The following is a 20,812-nucleotide window of genomic DNA, read 5'->3' as shown; positions in this document are numbered from 1 at the left end:
TTTTCTCCAAAATTGGTGGGATTGATTTCTCCCTTAGCTAGATTTTTTTTTACTGTGGATTCATAGAGGTTTCTGTCTTTGAGATCCTATGGCATTTTGTTATTTTACCCCACTCAACTGTCATTCCAGAAGGCAGCCTGGACTATAGTCAAAATAGATTACAAATATATTAAGTAAATAGCAAGTCCCAAATTACCCAGAAAGCTAGGGAACAAGAGATTTTGGAGAATGAAATATTTTGTTACCTGAGGTCACATTATTCCAAGTCCCCTTTGGTGTTCCCACCCTTGGATTTTTTCCAGATTTATTGGGATATAATGGACATATAACATTGTGTAAGTTTAAGATGTACAATGTGATTTGATACACTTATTTTTATTATTTTCAATCCTCACCCAAGGGTATGTTTTTATTGATTTTAGAGAGAGAGGAAGGGAGAGGGGAAGAGAGAAAGAGAGAGAGAGAAACATGGATGTGTGAGAGAAACATCAATTGGTTTCCTCCCATACGCACCTGACCAGGGATTGAACCCTCAACCTGGGTATGTGTCCTGCCCAGGAATTGAACCCAAGAACCTTTGGTGTATGGGATGATGCTCCAACCAACTGAGATACATGGCCAGGGCTAAAAGTTTGTACCCTTTGACCAACATATCCCTAGTTCTACTACTCCCAACCCCTGATAATCACTATTCTACTCTGTTTCTATGAGTTTGGTTTTTTTTAGAATTCCATATGTGAGATCATACAGTATTTATCTTTCTCAGTATGACTTATTTCACTTAGCATAATGCCCTCAAGGTCCATCCATGTTGTCACCAATGACAAGATTTCCTTTCTCTTGGCTGAATAATATGCCACATTTTTTTTTATCCATTCATCTGTAGACAGACACTTAGGCTGTTTCCATATCTTCAATATTGTAAATAGTGCTGCCTCCCATATTGATTTTTGAAATCTTACTAACATGACTGTACTTTCTTTTTTGCCTTAGTAAGATGAGACCAGTTAACCAGGCTTTTGTTTGTGTTTTATTTTTTTAATTGATTTCAGAGAAGAAGAGAGGGAGAGAGAGGAGAGAAAAGAGAGAGAGAGAGAGAGAGAGAGAGAGATCAATGATGAGAGAGAATCATTGATCAGTTGCCTTCTGCATGCCCCACAATGGGGATTGAGCCTGAAACCTGGGCATGTGCGCTGACTGGGAATTGAACTGTGACCTGCTGGTTCATGGGTGGATGCTCAACCACTGAGCCACTCCAGCTGGGCTTGTTTTTTTTGTTTTGTTTTGTTTTTTGAGGTTTCCAAGGGTGTTAGGGTTCTCACATTTAACATCAGGCATTGCACAAAAGTCTCAAATGGGGAAAGTATAAGAGGTAGAACTTGGTATCTACTGAGACCAGGTTATCTCTTGGAATACATTTTCTGTTATTAAAATCCAAAAAGAGGAATGAGTTTCTTTTATTTTTTTAGTGGCCTCTCTTCAAATAGGGGCATGGGAGGAGATTCTGCTAAGGGAAAGTACTCCATTAGTAACAATCTAGCAAATGGAGTCTTTATTTTAAATTAACCACTACCAAACTTATCTGCATCAGGATAGCCTAGAGTTGGAATTATGAATAGAGAAATCTATTCAAGGTATTGTGCTATTTTTCTTGGTTATGAATCTGCCCAGAATATCAGTATCTGCAATATTCTTAGTCATCTGGGTGTAATGGGGAGAGAGGGAGGAGTAATTTGTGAAGGAAGGATTAAAAACTCTACCTGGGCCTTTTAGCCACCCAGACTCCAGTGGGGTGGATCAAACAGCCAAAAATGCTATACACTGTTCTTGGCTGTTTCTATAATTTTTCTTTTGTTGGATCCCACTTTGGCTTCAGGAGTTATGTATGTCTGGGAAACTGACACTGCAAAGTTCTGGCTTGTTCCCTGCCCCGATGCTAAGGGATAAATATAGATCTTAACCACTACAGAAATTTGGCCAGGATTCCAAGGGATGTGTGTGTGAGGGGCAGCGACTGATGGGGCCATTCTGACATGTGGGCTAGAAAAAGGCTTCTTTATGTTCAAGACCCTCTTTGGTGTAGGGAAAGGTAAAACTAAAGCCTGGCCTCTAAAATCAAGACCCATAATCTACATTTTCAGGAGCTCCTGGGTTGACATGGATAAATATTGTAGATGGCTTGGTGTGTGTGGGATGGGGAGAGCGAAGGGATTCTTTCTTGACACCCTAGATCCTTTTGCATGAGATCAGCCTTATGAAAAAAGAAAGTTATTCTTGGCCATCTCCCTTCACCCCCAACTCCCACTCATGCCCCACCTCCTGCACACACTGATATCCAACTCTCAATTGAGAAGAACACAATTTAAGATTTCCATTGGGCCCATAGTATCTCAGGTACTAGAGAAGGGCAGGGGGTGGGAAGAGACATGAATTGGGGTGAGGTGAGCTGTTCATCCTTGTGACCCAGAATATCTCCCCCTCCCTGTAATGATGAGCTTGCTTTTCCATAGGGCTTTCCTTTGATTCAGGAAAGGGGCCAACCAATGAGAGAGGGGCATGTTAGATTATTTTGGGGAAGGACTTATGCCAGGAGGGTTCACTTTTACTAGGCAGCAAGTGGCCCCAGCAACCAGTGTCTCCTGCAGAAGCTCCAGAACTCTCACCCACTTGCCTGCCTCTGCTTTGCCTTTACCCACTGAACAGCTATGAGAAGGCAGCTCCGGTCCAGAAGGGCTCCGGTCTTTCCTCACAGTTATCGCTACAGACTTGTGAGTCCCAGGGAACAGGATATTTTGCTGCTTCTTTTTAGTGGGGTGGGGTGGGGGTTGTGTAGGTCTTGGCTTGTGGCTTCTTCTCCTTTGGATGGCAGGAACAGTGAAGTTTAAGGAAGCACATAATTTCAAGAGCCAGCAGTGACTCCCAGCATTCCATTTCACCCTAAATTTCTGGGTTGAAACAGGAAGCCTCTCTTCCTATGGAAGAAAGATAAGGGAAAGGGAAGATGCCAGATAATGAGAGGAAATTTTTCTTCAGAGCCTAGAATTTGAACAAACATTTTGGAGTTTGGGAGTAAAGGTTTCATTCTGATAGCAGGAAATTTAACCAAGAGAGAGGGGAAGGGGAAGAGGAAACGAAAGGCACTGCCTACCCAGCTGTCTCAGTCTCTTTGGGTGGTAGCTTCTTAGAAACCCAGCTTCTCTTTTACTAAGGCAGAAATTCCAAACTATAGCTAAAATCCTAGAATCCTAGATAGAAGCTGGTAGTAATCCTAGACATCATTTCTCCAGAACCCCTCATTATGTAAAAGAGGCTGCTGGGGCTCAGAGCATAGGAGTGACTTGATAATTAGTGGAAGAGCCAAGGTGAAAATGCAAGTTTTCTCACTTCTAATCTTGTGCTCTTTCCATTATACTTGCAGTATGCAACTCCCAACCCTCTGACCCTCCACCACCCATTGCCATCCTGACACACACACACACACACGCGCGCACACACACACACACACACACACACACCCCTTTGATGTCACCATTTATCACCAGAGTGCATTACACATTTTTTGAACCCAAAGTTTCTTTACATTTACTTTGCTATAATTCATTAATATATGCCACACACAGTACTTTTTTTGAAGGGAGGTATATTTTGAAATCTCCCCCCAAAGAGGATTTCTATCTGAGCCCCAGGAGGAAATAAAGCTTAATCCATTTTTCTTTGGGAATTGCCACTTATATAATCACGGAGTTGAGTAAAGACAGCCAGCAGAGGAAAACATAAATTATTCTAATGTTATATGCACCTAAGAAGGGCTTCCCTTAACTTTCCAGCCACAATTTGTAGAATCTTTCTTTTGACATCCCAAAATTCCTTCCAGCTCTTAGAGCAGTCACAATCTGCAGGGCATATATAACTGTTCCTTACTTGACTTCTTTTCTGTGTAATGTTGCTAAAGTGTTGTATATAATTTCCGTGATTTGTCAACTGGTTTGTATTTTCTTCTTGTTTATTTATTTTTATTTTTCAATTACAATTTACATTCAATATTATTCTGTATTAGTTTCATATGTACAACATAGTGGTTAGATAGTCATATACTTTACAGAATGGCCCCTCGTTATTTCCAGTACCTATCTGGCCCCATACATAGTTATTACAATATTATTGACTACATTCCCTATGCTATAATTTACATCTCTGTGACTATTCTGTAACTACGAATTCATACTTCTTAATCCCAATTCCTTCACCTTTTGTACCCAGTCCCTCAACACCCCTTCCCGCTGTCAAGCATCAGTCTGTTCTCTGTATCTATGAGTCTGTTTCTGTTTTGTTCCGATTTGGATTTTCAATGCATCAGGGGATCTAGCTCTTTATAAAGAAAACAATCAAATTTAAAAATTTTTTAAATTGAAAATTATCTGATACAGTGAATAATTGTGGGCTAATTTCTCTTTGAAAATTAACCAATCGTTTTTTTAAAAATTTATTTTTATTACTGACAGTATTACAGATGTCCTCCATTTTCCCCCTTTGCCCCCCTCCACCCAGCCCCTGCCCTACCCCAGGTCTTCCCTATGCTATTGTCTGTGTCCATGAGCTATTGTTCAAATGTTTACAGGGTATTACTCAATGCAGAACACAAATTTATCCTTTGGGTCATACTGTTTGTTATATATTTGTTATATGTTTATATATTTAGAGTTCTCAAAATGGAGCCACCCTCTGTCCTTCAGATTCTTTCCTTTTAGGGCAACATGATGGCCCCAGCACACACCCACTATTATATCCCAGCACACTCACACTATCACATGAGGGCAGTGCTACTTTAGGAAACTGACAAAAACAGACCCTCTCATTACCAAAGGATTCCCTACTGGATTCCATTAAATAGTTAGTTGCACAAAAGCACCTCTCTTCCACATAGTGAGGTTCCCCTGTACTTGGAAGCAAGGTAGCGGGAAAAGATATTTGAGGTTCTTGATATTGAGGCATCGTGAGAGCTGTGGGGAAATCAGCTCTGAAAAGGTTAATTCTTCCCTCGAGGGTAAAGCTTTAATGACAAGTCATCTTTAATAGGATTATCATGAGAGTTCATATCTACAAATAAGATCAGGCCGAGGTCAAGGCCAGCTGCCTCCTCTGTGGAGCAGAGGTGGAGGGCAGGCATATAGGCAACAAGGAGAGAGAAGAAGGTTGTTCAGAAAATATAAAGGGAATATAAATTCCCCATAATGAAATGTTACATTTCAAATTCTCTGAGATTTTCAGTTGCAGTAGATTCTCTGGGGGCCATGATGACTACCCACTGCAGTCTACATGACTGCTGAGGCTAGAGTGACAAGTTCTGTGAGAGCATTTCCCCAGAGTCAGACAGTTGCTATTGACATTTATTAATTACCCACTGGTTACCTAGCTGTGGACTTTACACTGTGGTGGGCCATCAAGGTGTTAGAATATAGACCCTGGCCCCTGGGTGCTCAGAATACACTTTGGGAGGTCAAATGTGTACATACGTTCACACCCAAGTGAGATATAAGAACATTTATTAATCCATTCAACATTGAATAATGGAGTTTATTTTCCTAAGCCTTACATTGCAAGTCCATGTCAGAGTCAGAAATCCTCAATTATAAGCACCTACTATATTTTGGGAACATAGAATCTAACATACTATTGTTCTCCACAAATCTGCTAAATCACCTTTAGGCACTTGTGCTCAATGTGACGGAGGAGAAACATTATTGTCTAGAGCAGTGGTTCTCAACCTTCTGGCCCTTTCAATACAGTTCCTCACGTTGTGACCCAACCATAAAATTATTTTTGTTGCTACTTCATAACTGTAATGTTGCTACTGTTATGAATTGTAATGTAAATATCTGATATGCAGGATGGTCTTAGGCGACCCCTGTGAAAGGGTCGTTTGATCACAAAGGGGTCGCGACCCACAGGTTGAGAATCGCTGGTCTAGAGTATCAGAAGATAAAAGTTCTGGGACTGACAATTCTATCATGAACTTGCTGTGTGGCTCTGTTTAGAGCTTGTTCCCTCTTTGAGCCTCAGATGGACAAGTGAATCTCCAAGGTTACCGTCAGTTTTGATATAGTGTGTGATATAAAGCTGTACATTCGAACAAATTAGGGAGTAATTCCAGAGTGCTTATAATCAAGAGTTACATAGGGCTGGGCAGACTGAATGCTGAGTAGAGCCTTATCATTCTATATCACTTTTACTGATTCTGAACAATCTAGTTTTCTGAGGCCTCTCCCCATTAATGGCAGAATTTTTAGTTGAGTGTCCTCTAAATGGCCTTTGAGGAATCGAGCAGGGAGGGGGCAGCATGGAGCCCCTGGCCTCTATCATTCAACACTTTCAACCCCAACAGGTGCACAGGCCCCGCCACTCTGCAGATTTGGACAGTTAGAGAGAAGGGAGGGCGACCTCATTTTCTGCTGCTGCAGTGAGCCTTGGCAGATCCACAAAGAACAAAGATCCAACTCTCTGGCCTGTGGCTGGGAGGCATTTGAAATACCATTTGGTGAAGTCTGGGTTTTTTTCCCCCTTAGAACCACTCAGAGAATATTACAGTTTCAGATCTCAAGTAATGGCTGCAATCAGTCAATCAACAAAAATGTGCTGAGCACTTACTATGTGCCCAGATTTTTGCCTAGTGTATAGGGTTTTGGAGGGATGGAGACTAAGGAAGTGTCAGTTGGGGTACTAGCCCTCAGGTGGTCTTTTAAATCAGCTTAAGACAGAAAGAAGTTCCAGACCAGGCAACAGTCAGAAAAGCAGCAAATAGCAACCCCCACCCTCATCACTTGTTTCTGTTGGGAGTTGGGAAGGCAGTCTACATTTTGAGAAGGGGTATAGCAATTGGCCTCTCCATTTGATGTCTATCCAAGGCTATTTTTAGCCACAACTTGGGATGGTGAGGTGGAGCAGCTGAAAGTGTACAGGGTGTTAAAATAACGCTGGTATGGACTGAGAATTTACCATCATAGACACAAATGTCTAAAACTACTCCATCCTCCAGAGTTGAGCTCAGCTCTGTCCTGACAAGCCAGACAAAGTGAAGCAGGAGGCCAAGGCCCCAGGACAGAATAATGATACAAGCAGTCCTGGAGGAAGAGCCTAAATACCTAAAGCTGAGAATAAAACTTATACCTCTATGGAAAAGATATTGAATCAAAATGGTCATAGAAAGGATATTTCTTTCAAAAGAACAGAGAGAAAGAAAATATCTCTTGTAACAATGGGTATGTTTATGGGGAAGTGGAAATTTGAAGCATCTCTAAATATTAAGTCGTTTTCCATTTATATTTGGCTGGTGGGATGTGCCACTGGAAATTTTTTTCAAAGAGGGGATTATGTTTTGTCACTGTTCCAGGATGATCAGGATGAAGTGAATCAGAACTACTTAGCAGATGAAGAGGAAGAAGCAGAAGAAGAGGCTCGGGTGATGGTGGTACCCAATTTGGAGGAAGAGGAGGAGGAAGAGGAGGTGAAAGAAGAGGAGGAAAAGGATGAGGAAGAGGGTCAGGGTCAGCCAACAGGCAACACCTGGTGGCGGAAATTGCAGATCATGAATGAGTACCTGTGGGATCCGGAGAAAAGGATGTCTCTGGCCCGAACAGGTCAGAGTTGGAGTAAGTCCCAGTTGTCCCAGTGCCCCACTAAAGTGTCCTTTCCTTTTGGCTTGGTGTACAGGACTCGTTTACCATATGTTGGATGGGCTTGTCTGCAAACTTTTCTTAGGTATCATGTAAAAGGATCAATGCTTAGGGAAATGTCTGGACTATGGGCAGATGCCATCAGAACAAACTCCAAGTGGGTGAACAAAATTGACTGTATGGCTGAAATCTTCTGGGTTCAAAAACATTTGCAATGCAGAGAGTAAGAATGAATTGGAAAGCACAGACATTTTAAAAAGTCTCAGCTCTGTCACCTTCTATCTGTGTGACCTTGGGTTTATATTTACCTTCACTGAACCTCAGTTTCCTCACCCTCCAAATGAAAGAACAATCCCTTTCTTGCCTCTCTCACAGGATCAGCATGAGGCTCCAACAGGATGTTATTGTAAAGTTGAAAGTACTCTGAAAACTACTTCTAGGATATGAGACTCAAATCCCTGCTAACCTGGTCAAGGATTTATAAAGCCTCATAATTTCACCTAGAAATGTCAGAGAGTCAGGAGGCCTGCCCCTAAACCCAGCTTTTTTGGTGGTTTACACTCCCATGATGTACACAGAGAAATTAGGTTTGAAAGGATAATTTCTAGAGATTAAGGCTGAGCCCCCACCCACATCACTTGATCAACAGCGGAATCACATTTTTAGTATTTCCTCTTTGAATCACATGCTGCCACCACTTCCACTTCACAACTCCCCCAGCACTCCTCTCCCAAGGTCCTACTCACCTCTTAAACTATTAGTGCTGAGCCTTCTCCTCAGGAGATTTTACCTGTGGTCAAATTCACACTTGCCACACTCTCTGTGCAGCCCAGAAAAAGAGCAGCTGCTGGTTTGGAGAAGAAAAAAAATAGAGAACACCATGGATGAAATAAGAGTTCCCTAGTGCCAAGGGTCTAAGTTGCTGAAGTTGATGGTCATGATTTCTAGAGGCCCTTTGGCTGAGAATTCTCTCCCTCATCATTTATGTTTCTAATTCAGGTCAGTTAGGGTGCAGTCAGGGTGAAGCTAGTCCTGCTTCCTGGAATTAGGAATAGCAAGTGTGGGACTCTGAAGAACGTCCACCTCCCTTCACCCTTCCTCAGTTCTCAACCCCACCCCTGTATATCCCTCAAATGCTCAACTGGAACAAATGTACCATTCAGGGAACATTCCAACATTCTGAAGCTGCAAACAAATGCTGGACACTCACTGGGGCTCCAAAGGGGGCACAGCTGTTTCTCCCTTGCCTAAAGAGGACTGAAAAATCAGGCCTTGTGAAAAGCAAGTGTGATTCTGGGAGAGGGTGCCCTACATTAACCCCCAAGTAGCCAGCAATTGGAACTTAATCAGATGAGCTTATTCAAATTGCTCCCGTGGAGAACAAGTGATAGGCCAGTAAGTAGGAATGAGGGAGGAAGGTTCAAGTGTCCAGGGAAGATATGGCAGTGGGGACACTGCACAGTAGGCCCTATCCAGGCCTCTGGGTGCAGGTCTAAGGACAGTCCAGGAATTCTGGCTTCTGTTCAGCTACCCCTGAGCAAAGGGAAAATAGTGATCCTAATGTTTAGGCCTTCAAACATACGCCTTGCTGCCCTCTTGCTTGAGAACTAGGTGTCCACTTGAGCTTGTACAGCAACATGACCAACATAATCACCCACCTATTATTATAGTACTAGGGGCCCAGTGCACAAATTTGTGCACCTTGAAAGGAACTATGGGCTGCGAGATTGCGGTAGGCACAAGGGCGGGTCTCGGCCCACCCAGACCCTCCCGCTGTGGCCCCTGGTCCCCTATCTGCCTGAAGCCCTGCTCCCGCTGCCGCTGCTTGGCCCACTCACACCTGCTGAACGTGTGGAGCAACTGGGGCTGGTGTCAGCAGCAGGTGCAGGCAGCGGCGGCTGCCCCGATCACCCCCTCAGGAACAGGGGGAGGTGGAGAAGCCCTCAGAGGCAATCAGGGCTGGCACCAGGCACTGCAGCAGGTGCGAGTGGGGCCAGCACCGGCAGCAGGTGCGAGTGCCAGGCGGGACTGTGCCACATGGGAGCAAAGAATTTTGAGTAACCACCAGAGGCTTGGTCTGGCGCCCCTGCTCACCTGACCATCCTGCCACAGCCGACACCTGCCATGTTCCGTCCGCACTCTGCTGCTTGTTGCCAACACTCGCCATGTTCTGCGTACTCCCCCTGGTGGTCGGCACATGTCATAGCGACCGGTTGTTTCGCCGTTCAGTCTATTTGCATATTAGGGATATATATATATATATATATATATATATATATATATATATATATGCTTTTCTTTTGGTAGCTGGGCAACCTCTATTCTTAGGAACTACATGTTATTTTATTGGATACTGACAAGAACCATTTGAGGTAGTAATATTATTATCCCCATTTTACAGATGCAGAAACAGGCTTAGAGAGGGTAATTTGTTTAAAGTGACAGAGTTGATAAGTGACAGTACCGAGAGTCAAACCCAGATTGGATGAACACTGGGGCTCATTCTCTTGCCAGAACACTGCACCATCTTCATGAACTGTGGCAATGAGCAAGGCCCTGATGGGTAGGGCCTCAGGAACTGATGGGGGTGTTTTGGTGGGAGGAGTGAAGAGTTGTGATCATGGGTACCTAGTCTATCTAAGATATCCAGGTCTACCCATACTTGGGTGGAGCATTCAGAAGAGAGCCTTGGATTGCCTACAGGAGTGGCCAATTAAAACTTGGACATCCAGAGTAGAAAGGGTTGATGGGGTCAATGAGTTCAGATGGGTATGGTGCTTGGTTTTGCCTGTGGCTGAGATTCCAGGGCACAGATTCCTTTGTAAGGCGGAGAGGACTCATTGCTAGTGCCATTCACACATTGTAGGCAGGAAGGAAGATGTTTCCAAGGGAGTTTACCTGTATTTTAATTGCTTTCCTTTCATCCATGCAACTAAGTCTTCCAGTCTTCGAGCATGGCTTCAGCTGTTGATCCATTCCTAGGATGGGGATGAGGGTAAAGGAATGGAGGAGATGGCACAGGGCACATCCCATTAGAACAGCCACTGGTCAGTAGCCAAGTATCACAGGCACACAGGTGCTGCTATTTCTTCTCCAGGGACTCCAGCTGAATCAATGTGTTCATGTTCCAGTTCTGCTTTAGTTTATCTTATAAAACATAGAGGTTCCATTTCTAGTTGGATTACTAAGGATTTTTTTCTCCTTCTCCAATCATTTTTGGTTAATTATTTGGTTCATGGTTCAATTTAAAAATTAATATTTGGAATCGGGTTTGGGTATAGCAAAGTTATGTGGTTTGTTCCAGTTTCTGGTTCATGATTCAGTTCAAATGTGTAGTTCCAACATCATGTCACTGTTGTGAGCAGAGCCAGATATTGTTGGCTGAAAGAGCCCAAGGAGGACTTGGAAAGAGCTTCTCAGCAACAATTTCACTCTTATTTACCTCACTCTGTGCTGCCTAATCCTGGGCAAAGCTAATTCTAATATAGCCCACAGAGGAGGAATTCACACACTTATGCTTCTGGTCCTATAGTAACAGTAATATTAATAATAGTAATAATGAAGACTGCTATTTATAGAATACTTGGTATCTGCCAGGCTGTGCTATGCTATTTATGTGCATTATTCAAGTGCTATTATTGTCCTCATTTTACATATGAGAAAATTGAGGTTCAGATGTCTAAGATTAAATAGTTAGGAAGTGGTAAGGTCAGGATAGGATATAAGGAAAGACTGAATTTCAGATACAGTAGTCCCCCTTATCTTCAGGGTATACATTCCAAGACTCCCAGTGGATGTGAACCCTACATATACTAAAATTTTTTCCTGTACATACATACCTATGATAAAGTTTATTTATAAATTAAGCACAGTAAAAGATTAACAATAACTAATAATAAAATAGAACAATTATAATAATACTAGAGGCCTGATGCGTGAAATTCATGCAAGAGTAGGCCTTCCTTTCCCTGGCTGCCGGCACTGGCTTCCCTCTGACACCCGGGACCTGGGCTTCATCCGGAAGGACGTCTGATCTAATTAGCATATTATGCTTTTATTATTATAGATACTGTAATAAAAGTTATGTGAATGTGGCATTATTAAATAAAATAAGGGTGACTTGAACACAAGCACTGTGATACTGTGACAGAAGATTTGATAACCAACACAGCTACTAAGTGACTAATGAGTGCATACCATATACAGTGTGGATAGCTTGAACAACGGGATGATTCATGTCCTGGGCAGGATGGAGCTGGATGGTGTGAGATTTCATCATGTTACTCCGAATGGTGCACATTTTAAAACTTATGAATTTTTTATTTTGGGAATTTTCCATTTAATATCTTTGGACCATGGTGTTGGCCATGGGTAACTAAAACCATGGAAAGCAAAACCGTGGATAAGTGGGGACTACTGTACTGATACAAATATGGAGAAGGATATGAGGTAAGTGCTAACCTTATTCCCATTTTACTTATGAGGAATCTTGGGTGCAGAGAGGTTCTGTAACTTGCCCAAGCTCACAGGTAGAACTCACAAGTAGCAAGTGTCAATAATTAAGCATAGTTTCCTACTCTTCCCTTTCCTGTCCTGTGCTAGTGTTCTTTTTGAAAAGCAGAGCCACTCAAACTTTTGCTAAAGATGAATAAGATATAAAATAAATAGGGTGAAACCTCACTTTACCTTGATTAGGGGCAAGTCCCATGGAAATTAATCAAGTTTGAATTATAGGCTATGTGAAAATAAATGCTGTTTCCATCCATTGTAAATACATATAATCACTGGAACCAAGCTTCTAAGACTCTTCAGGGCATCTGCTTTAATGAATAGTGAAGAATGATTTGTACTTAGGACATCAACTGTTGCCCAGAGGACTCCTAAACAATTTACTCACTGCAGTACTTTAAACTCTATTCTGTAATCTTGTTCATGGTTATCATTTGCTCAGCAAGCCCTTCCATCAAAGATGCTGTAGGGTAAACTGCAATCAGACCTCTGACACAATTCTCACCAATTCCAAATTGGTGAAATCTGAATGAGCAAGGAAGGATATACTGAATCTGGGGCATTAAAAAAAAGCCATCTCATATGTTTGGATTGGTTCTGGTTCATAAATTCAAGTGAGGAGGCAGAATCTGTTGGCAAGCACTGACCACTTTCATCTCTGATTGTTCTGCAGGCTTGATCTTAGTCATTTACTTCTTCTTCTACGCCTCCCTGGCTGCTGTGATCACTCTCTGCATGTACACGCTATTTCTGACCATCGGTCCTTACATGCCAACATTCACTGAGAGGGTGAAGCCTCCTGGTGAGTGCCCAAATGCCCTGTGTTATCAGAACTTGCTGGATAGAAATCTACTTGCACAGCATGTTTAGCCTCAATTAACTTTGGCTCTTCCCAGTAATGACTTAGGGATTCAATTATTAAGAGTAAAAGTAAATTGGTACTTGGCAAATTATGATCCTTTTCATTTTGATTGCCTGGGGGGAAATGGTTTCATGGGAATCAATACCAAAAAATTATCCCAAGAATGGGTTAATATATCCAAGACCTGTTTTCATTGCCAGGAGTTATGATCAGACCCTTCGCCCATAGCCTTAACTTCAACTTCAACGTTTCTGAACCTGACACTTGGCAGCATTATGTGATTAGCCTAAATGGCTTTCTCCAGGGTAAGTAAGTTCCTCTGAATGGTGCAAACCTCTTTGGAAAGGTTGTGGGTGGGAGTTCAAAATTCACCTGACCCACTCTTACTAACCCCAGCCCATTCCTTACCTTGCATCTCCCTCAGAACCTGTAGATACATTCAAAACTGCTCTAATTTATGGTTGTTTGTTTCCTTGAAAACATATAAGCCAACTTCCCAGCAATTCGATAAATCAATTGGGGAAGAGAACCTGTCTTCTCTTCTTGAACACCCTACAATACCTAGTTATGTCCTGGGCACATCCAGATGGCTCAATACTGATTGGTTATTAGAATATAATTTGGGGGAGGCGGTTAGTGGTGAGAAAAGAAGAATGTTCTCCAGAACTGGAAGGTCCCTATCTCTTACACTTTCTCAAGGTAAGATAATTCATTTCTTGGAGATGGGCCATCTTAAAGTAAGAAAGCAAGGGTCTTTATTTAACAGCATTCCAGAGGGAGTTAGAGGAAGAAACTTTGGGTAACAGTCACTCCTACATTTTAATCAGAAGTGTTTTCAAGATGCTTATGTCTATAATGTCATCATATACATTTTCAGTAACTAATGAATGGCTTTTTGAAAAGCCCTTCCACAGGTTGAAAACTGAGGTAGCAGCTTGGTTAGAGTTAAACACAGAGCACACAACCTCTGTATTTATCCAGCTATGAAAGAGGAGCTCCAGTGAGTTTACATTATTGACCTATGATTTGTGGGGGAAAAGCCAGTTAGACTAATTTGGTTGACCTGGCCTGGCTGAAATGGGAGAGGGTGAGGTGGGAGTGGCCAGCAGAATGTGCACTGAATTAAGAGGAAAACAATTTCTTATGTGATAGAAAGTGTTCATTAAATGAATAAATTTTGTCATTTAATTTTAACCCTGCATAGCAGAGTGTATTGTCTCATTTTACAAATGGGGAAACTGAGGCTCAGAAAGGGGGAGTAACATGATCAAAGTCTCCTAGCAGAACCAGTGTTTAAACCCACGTCCATGTTCTTGAAACCCTTGGTACTCAAAGCATAATCCAGGGACCAGCTACATAAGCATCCTTTTGTTAGTTTGTTAGAAAGGCAGAATCTCAGGCCCACCCCAGACCTGTTGAATAAGGACCTGCATTTTAACAAGATCCACGGGTCACTTTGTATGACCTTTAAAGCTTGAGAAGTGCTGCTTTTCATAATTCTTTGCTGCTGGCATATGACCAAGAATTAGAAACTCAGCTTTGTATAAGTAATACTGGTGTTATTTGGGGTAACTCTAAGTTTCAGATGGCTGGGTTCTTTCTGAGTCCATGTAGTTCAATTTTTGACCCCCCCAAATGTCTTGGACATCATAGCCAGCACAGTATCTTCTTTACTTTCAAAATGCTTGTGAGCTACTGCAAATGTACTGCTGGAATCTCGGCTGAGGAATTTCCTAAGAAGCTAATAGATGGAGAAATACCACTTCTGACCTGATGACAGAAGTGGGGGACATTAGGAAAAGCATTGGGGTTTTTTGTTGTTGTTCGTAAGCATAGATAATGTGCCCTGTTTAAAAGGAACACATCTCTGAAATAGAAATCCCAGAGTATCAATTTCATTCCCACGAGGACTGGGATTTTGCAATACGGGTCATGCCCATGTCACATTATTTTTTTTATGGAACTACCTCAAGAGAAACAATGAGCACATGATTAGAGCTTCTATTTAGAAAGTTATTTGAACATAGTTCTTGCTCTAAAAAATGATTAAAGCAAAACCTTGAATTGAATGTAGCTTTGTCTGAGGAATAATAAAGGCTTAGCCATAACTGGAATAGATTTAAAATTCCCAGTTGCTTCCTAATAATATAAAACCCAGGTCACAACCTGTCTAGATGAAGATCCAGCAGTACATTTAGAGTTTTACCTCTGGTAGATCATAGGTACACAATCTCCTCTGAAAAAGCTGAGCTACTTGGAACATGAATGCACAGGGGCTAGATCTAACAGGACTAACATTATCATTTAGAACCAAATTTGAACTAATGCAGTAACTTCCAAAGCCTAGATCTATGACATCTAGTAGCCCAAAAAAGTCAGCTCACAGCCCCTTTCAGCTCTCTCCCTGACAAGTGTACCTTGGACACATGTTACATTCCATTCAATGTAACATTCCATTACATTGCTTCAGGTCTCAGTAGACAAGATCTCACCCCCTCACCCTCTAAATCAGAAGTTCTCAACCTGTGGGTCGCGACCCCTTTGGTGGTCGAACGACCCTTTCACAGGGGTCACCGAAGACCATCCTGCATATCAGATATTTACATTACAATTCATAGCAGTAGCAACATTACAGTTATGAAGTAGCAATGAAAATAATTTTATGGTTGGGTCACAACATGAGGAACTGTATTTAAAGGGCCAGAAGGTTGAGAACCACTGCGTCTAAATGGAGATGCTATGGTTGTCATTGGCTTCTGTCTTTCAACCTAAGCTTCTATTTTGTAGTGCTAACTTCCCTTTGTAAAGAATGAGGAACTTTTTTATTTCCTCCTCCTCCTCCTCCTCCTTTTTATCCTCCTCTTTCTCCTCTTCTTCCTCCCCCTTCACCTGTCTCACAACACACACTTCTCACTCTCTTGCGTCAGGTGCCTCTCATTGACCTCAAAGGGATATGTCTATTAGGCTGAGCTTAAGGAGATTTAACGCAGGAGCTTTGCTGCCTCTTATATGCCATGCCTTGACCTGATGCAGTCCCTCTTCCAAAATCTGCCTACTATGTGCCTATTCCATTACCAGAAGTAGAAGAGGTGGAGTTCCACATTTACAATTTACCATATCTGAAAAGAAATGATGAAAAGTAGAAGTTATAAAGTGACCCAGAGATGGATAGCTAAAAGTTCTGAGGAAATGAGAAGCAAGAGGGTAATCAATCAAAGTGGGCTAAGGGGAATAACCTATAAAGCATCCTGGAGACATGTTGCTGATGACGGGCCTTGACCTGATGCCATGTCACGGGGGCTAGGACAGATTGAACAGGCTTTCCGAGAAGCACAGGCAAGCTGGAGAAAGGAAACTAGGGAGGAGGACTACTGAAAACATGGTCTTCCCATGTAGCACCCATCTAACATGTCTCCTTGCTACCCACACACACTTTAGGTTATAATGACAGTCTTCAAGAGGAAATGAATGTAGATTGTCCTCCAGGGCAATACTTCATCCAAGATGGAAATGAAGATGAGGACAAGAAGGCCTGCCAATTTAAGCGCTCCTTCCTGAAGAATTGCTCTGGCCTGGAAGACCCTACTTTTGGCTACTCTACTGGACAGCCCTGCATCCTTCTAAAGATGAACCGGGTATATTGGCCCTTGACAATCTGGCGATAAGTGGATAAGCTGGATAGGAGGGCTCTGGACACTCCATTTCTCTTGGGCTCTGTCTTCACACACTGCCAATTTGGCCATTTTTACTGACAGCATCAGTAACATAAACAACCGGAAAAACTACCAAGCAATAATTCTTTTTTTCTCCTTGGACATTCCCCATTTCCATTCTTCTCCCACACCCCCAAACCTCCCCACCCCCCCTTTGATGCCCTCTGTCAGGAATGAGATCCTGAGCTGTTTGGAACAAAGGATTGATATGGGGTGGGGTGAGGGACAATTCTCATATCACAATAAATGCATTTTCCTTCTCTCCTGCCATGTCTTAGAGGTGTGGCAAAGCCTTACCAGGCACTCCCCTATTGAAACCAGAAAGTTAATTACACCTTCAGGGTTTTCTTACTGCAATTACCACTGTATGAATGTCAGGCACAAATATTCCAAAGGCATAAGCTGAGCTGCACAGCTCTGAAGATATTTTACATTTTTTGCTTTTTGTAACATTTGTGAGAGGGCAGAAAACATTAAGCTTATGCCTAAGGAAGGGATGACTCAGAGGGGATTTATAAAAGCCCCATTTTTACTATCAAATATGTTTTGCTTTTTTGTTTTTGTTTTTTAAAAAACACGCTGATTTTCTTTTGACAGATTGTAGGTTTTCGTCCTGAGCTTGGAGATCCTGTGAAAGTTTCCTGCAAAGTTCAGGTAAAGTGACTTTTTGAGTAAGCATTGCTAGCACATCTATTTCATGCAAAAAGGTGGCTCATACTTTCCAAGGCTCTACTGTGGATGGTTGACTATGGGTTAGGGGAAGGGTTAATCTTTTCGAAACTACATCTCCCTTTAGTAACTTCAGGCCTCCCTATTTCCAGAAAGCATTCATTTCCTGTGTGTTCGTGGTGTGTGTGTGTGTGTGTGTGTGTGTGTGTGTGCTGATTTATACCTGTGAAAGCCAAAGACTGAACCTCAGCTAAGGGCCACAGCAGGGAACAATAATGTGCCAAGTCATTAATTGAGATTCTGTTTACACTTTTGTTTTTTGCTCTAATTACTTGTTTCTTTGAACTAAACAAACAGCTTTTATTAGAGTCATTAGTCCCTGCTTTTAAAACTGAATTTCACTTTTTGTAGCAATGGCCAGGGCACTGGTGTTGCAATAACAAATGACTACAAGGGAGTGTAAACAGAACTCCATTAATATGCTAATTAACTGTCCTTGGAGGGACCATTAACTCCTATCTCATCTGCCCCAATTAGCTCCTTTGTAGGAAAAAGCCCTAGATCTGGGATTTGCTTCTTAAATTGGCAGTAGCTCCCTCCTGTTTGACAGCACCAACTGTATCTCAAGCCCTGGACAATTGTCTTGCAATTGTGTGAAGCCAGGTAATGCCATTTTCAGTACTAGAAATACAGCTTAAAACCCTAGTCTTGATGGTGGCAGATCAGAAAGCAGTAAAGGCAGCGTTTACTGATCACTTATTATAGATCAGGTACTTTGCTAGGTGTTGGGAGTGCAAAGATAAATATGACTCCGTGAAATCAGGGCAATTAAGTATTACAGGTGCTATGAAAGGTGCAGTGGGGGCTTTGACGTGGAGGATGGTGATGCTGAAGATGAGCTTTGAAAGGTCAGGCCTTGTTTGCCAGGTGAACAGGTAGAAAAATATTCATTTTGCTCACATGCATGTGATTATGTGTAAATAAATATACAGACATGCAAGGCATGACCATAAACTAGTAGAATTGATTCCACATACCATTCACAAAAATGAATTTCATAGCCCTTTAGAAGAATATGTAAATAAATCATAAAGACCAACTCTGTCTGAAACTAGTATATTAATTGAATGGAAGCCATTCATTTTTCGGCTTACATCAAACCTCGCTGAAAATGTTCTTTTATTTAAAAAAAGAAATATTAAGGGTCTTTATGCATTCTATAATAATCAATACTGGTCAATCTACACCCACTTGTGGAAATCAAGCAGGATGAGGTAATTACTAGAATACATTAAGGAAAACTGTTTATACTAAGAACGATTATACTATATTGATAGAAGTCATCACATGACCCTAGTGAGTGATTTCCTAGTAGTGATACACAATTTGTCCCTTATTAGCCCCCAGACTTCTGCTATTTAGGGCAAGACTAATGCATAGGCAGAATGGGCAATCCCCTAACTGGCATGATATGATGAGGGTAGACTTGTTTATTTAATCTAGTACTGGGCCTCACTTGCTTATCCTCTTGACTTCACCTACTGTAATTAAGCAATACAGGAAATGTGATCAGAGACATGAGTTTAGGTAAGGCAACTATAAGCTGTATCCCTGTGCACCTGGTATGACTTCCAACAGAACCAAATCCACAGTGGGTAAGTTGTGGTGGGTGGGATTTACTAAACATGTTCCAACTTACAGCCGCCTCAGCTCCAAAGTCCAACACTGGGAGCCAGGCCCAATATGATTCTTTGAGCAGGGGCTGGCATGGTTAAGTCCTCTTGCCAGAGAAGCACCAGGTACTGCAAGCCCTTTGGAGCCCTTCTGTCTGGGTCTCCTAAGAGCCAGCACAGAGCCATACTGAGCATCTTCAGCCTCCTCAGTTCAGGCCTTCTAGTCAGTATTTTTTGAACTGAAAAGCCAAGGCACAATCTCTTCCTGGAAATGGTTCTCTGGGGATAGGTCTGGGTTGAGCTTTGTCTCATTCTGCTTCCATGGTCTTCTTGGGAGAGGTGGTTGTGGGACTCACAGTGATTTCACCTGGGGCATCGGTCCCTTTAGCTCAGGCTCCAACCAAGTGACCCAGCACCCCATATATGCCTGCTTTTACTTACAGAGAGGTGATGAAAACGACATCCGATCCATCAATTACTATCCAGAGTCGGCTTCTTTTGACCTCCGCTACTACCCTTACTACGGCAAAATGACTCACGTAAGCCTGTATCCCCTTCAGTCTTTGCTGTCAAAAAGGGCTCAGAGCCAAAGGAAAAGCTGGCTGGGATCTGTGAGAGTTAGGGAGAAGAGAGTAGTAACAGAAAGGTGAACAGCTGCTGGCCAATACCAGGAGTCCACTCTACCAATTCCTATCACAACTACTCCTTTCCATATCTAAAGGAATCTCAGATATAGTGTGGTCTAATTCCCTCAGTTTACAGATAGAAAACTAGGGTTCTGAGAGAGGAAGTGACCTGCCCAATGTCACATAGCATTGTGACAGAGCCAGGAGCAAACAAATCACTGCCATTGCACTAAATTCTGCCCAACAATCTCACTTCCCTTTCTCCCATTGAGGCCTTGGGGTAGTGAAAGCTTCTTCTCTAGCATAGAAACTTGACAGATAGTTCCCGTTTGATTCATGGTTTGATATCCAGGAAATCATACCATACTGAGTTAGAAGTGGTTTTCCCCAGAGGACAATCAGACATCTGACAGTGACTTATGAGAGAAATATGTAATTTCCCCACTGTCTGAGGGCAGAGAGAGCATGTCATTTGCTTTAGCCATTTGTGTCTTAGAATCATGGGATTTACTCAGTTCTCTTTTGGAGGTTATCCCATCCTGCACTGAGTATCTGATCACTTTCATCCTATTACTCTCCCACACAGCCACCCCTCCTCACACTTAGAATTCATTGTTCTTCCATTTACAGGTTAACTACACCTCCCCGCTGGTGGCAATGCACTTTACAGACGTGGTGAAGAACCAAGCGGTGCCTGTGCAGTGCCAACTGAAGGGCAAAGGCATCATAAATGATGTCATCAATGATCGTTTTGTGGGTAGGGTAATCTTTACTCTGAACATAGAAACCTAAGAATGTCGGGGGCCACACACACCAGATCTGTTTCTGTTTTATTTCATGTTATCCTTGGTAGCACCTGAATTCTTTTTCTTCAATCAGGACACAGCCAGTTGGACACCTAAGAGCAGATCCTCTTTCCTTGCCTTTGACATATGTATAAAATGATATTGTGGGAGCTATTTGATTTTTTAAAGGTGGTTTCTCCTGATGACAGATTATATTAATTTCCTTTACCCTCCCACTTAAAACTAAAACCCATTCTTGCTGCTAGACATCTCAGTGTAGTGCAAACATAGTATACGATAAAATT

The 20,812-nt window shown here is 42.2% G+C and overlaps 1 protein-coding gene across 2 annotated transcripts; it reads left to right on the top strand.

Annotated features, from left to right (window-relative positions):
* Positions 1–2,678: 2,678 nt before the first annotated feature.
* Positions 2,679–20,538, top strand: ATP1B4 (ATPase Na+/K+ transporting family member beta 4). 2 transcript variants are annotated; one of them, XM_006082155.3, is made up of 8 exons: positions 2,679–2,768; positions 7,388–7,646; positions 12,853–12,981; positions 13,242–13,346; positions 16,480–16,676; positions 17,352–17,408; positions 19,540–19,635; positions 20,353–20,538. In XM_006082155.3, exons 1-8 carry the CDS (start codon positions 2,706–2,708, stop codon positions 20,512–20,514), a joined length of 1,068 nt encoding a protein of 355 aa, XP_006082217.1. In that variant the 5' UTR covers positions 2,679–2,705; the 3' UTR covers positions 20,515–20,538. The 2 variants fall into 2 exon arrangements, with proteins under 2 accessions (XP_006082217.1, XP_006082218.1); XM_006082156.3 differs by having other exon boundaries at positions 2,699–2,768; positions 7,388–7,634; positions 20,353–20,514.
* The last annotated feature ends 274 nt before the right edge of the window (positions 20,539–20,812 follow it).

The sequence above is a fragment of the Myotis lucifugus genome, unplaced genomic scaffold (genome assembly GCF_000147115.1).
Source record: "Myotis lucifugus unplaced genomic scaffold, Myoluc2.0 scaffold_2, whole genome shotgun sequence".
NCBI lineage: Eukaryota > Metazoa > Chordata > Mammalia > Chiroptera > Vespertilionidae > Myotis > Myotis lucifugus.
Note: the sequence above shows the minus strand (reverse complement) of the source record. Positions and strands in the feature narration are given on the sequence as shown.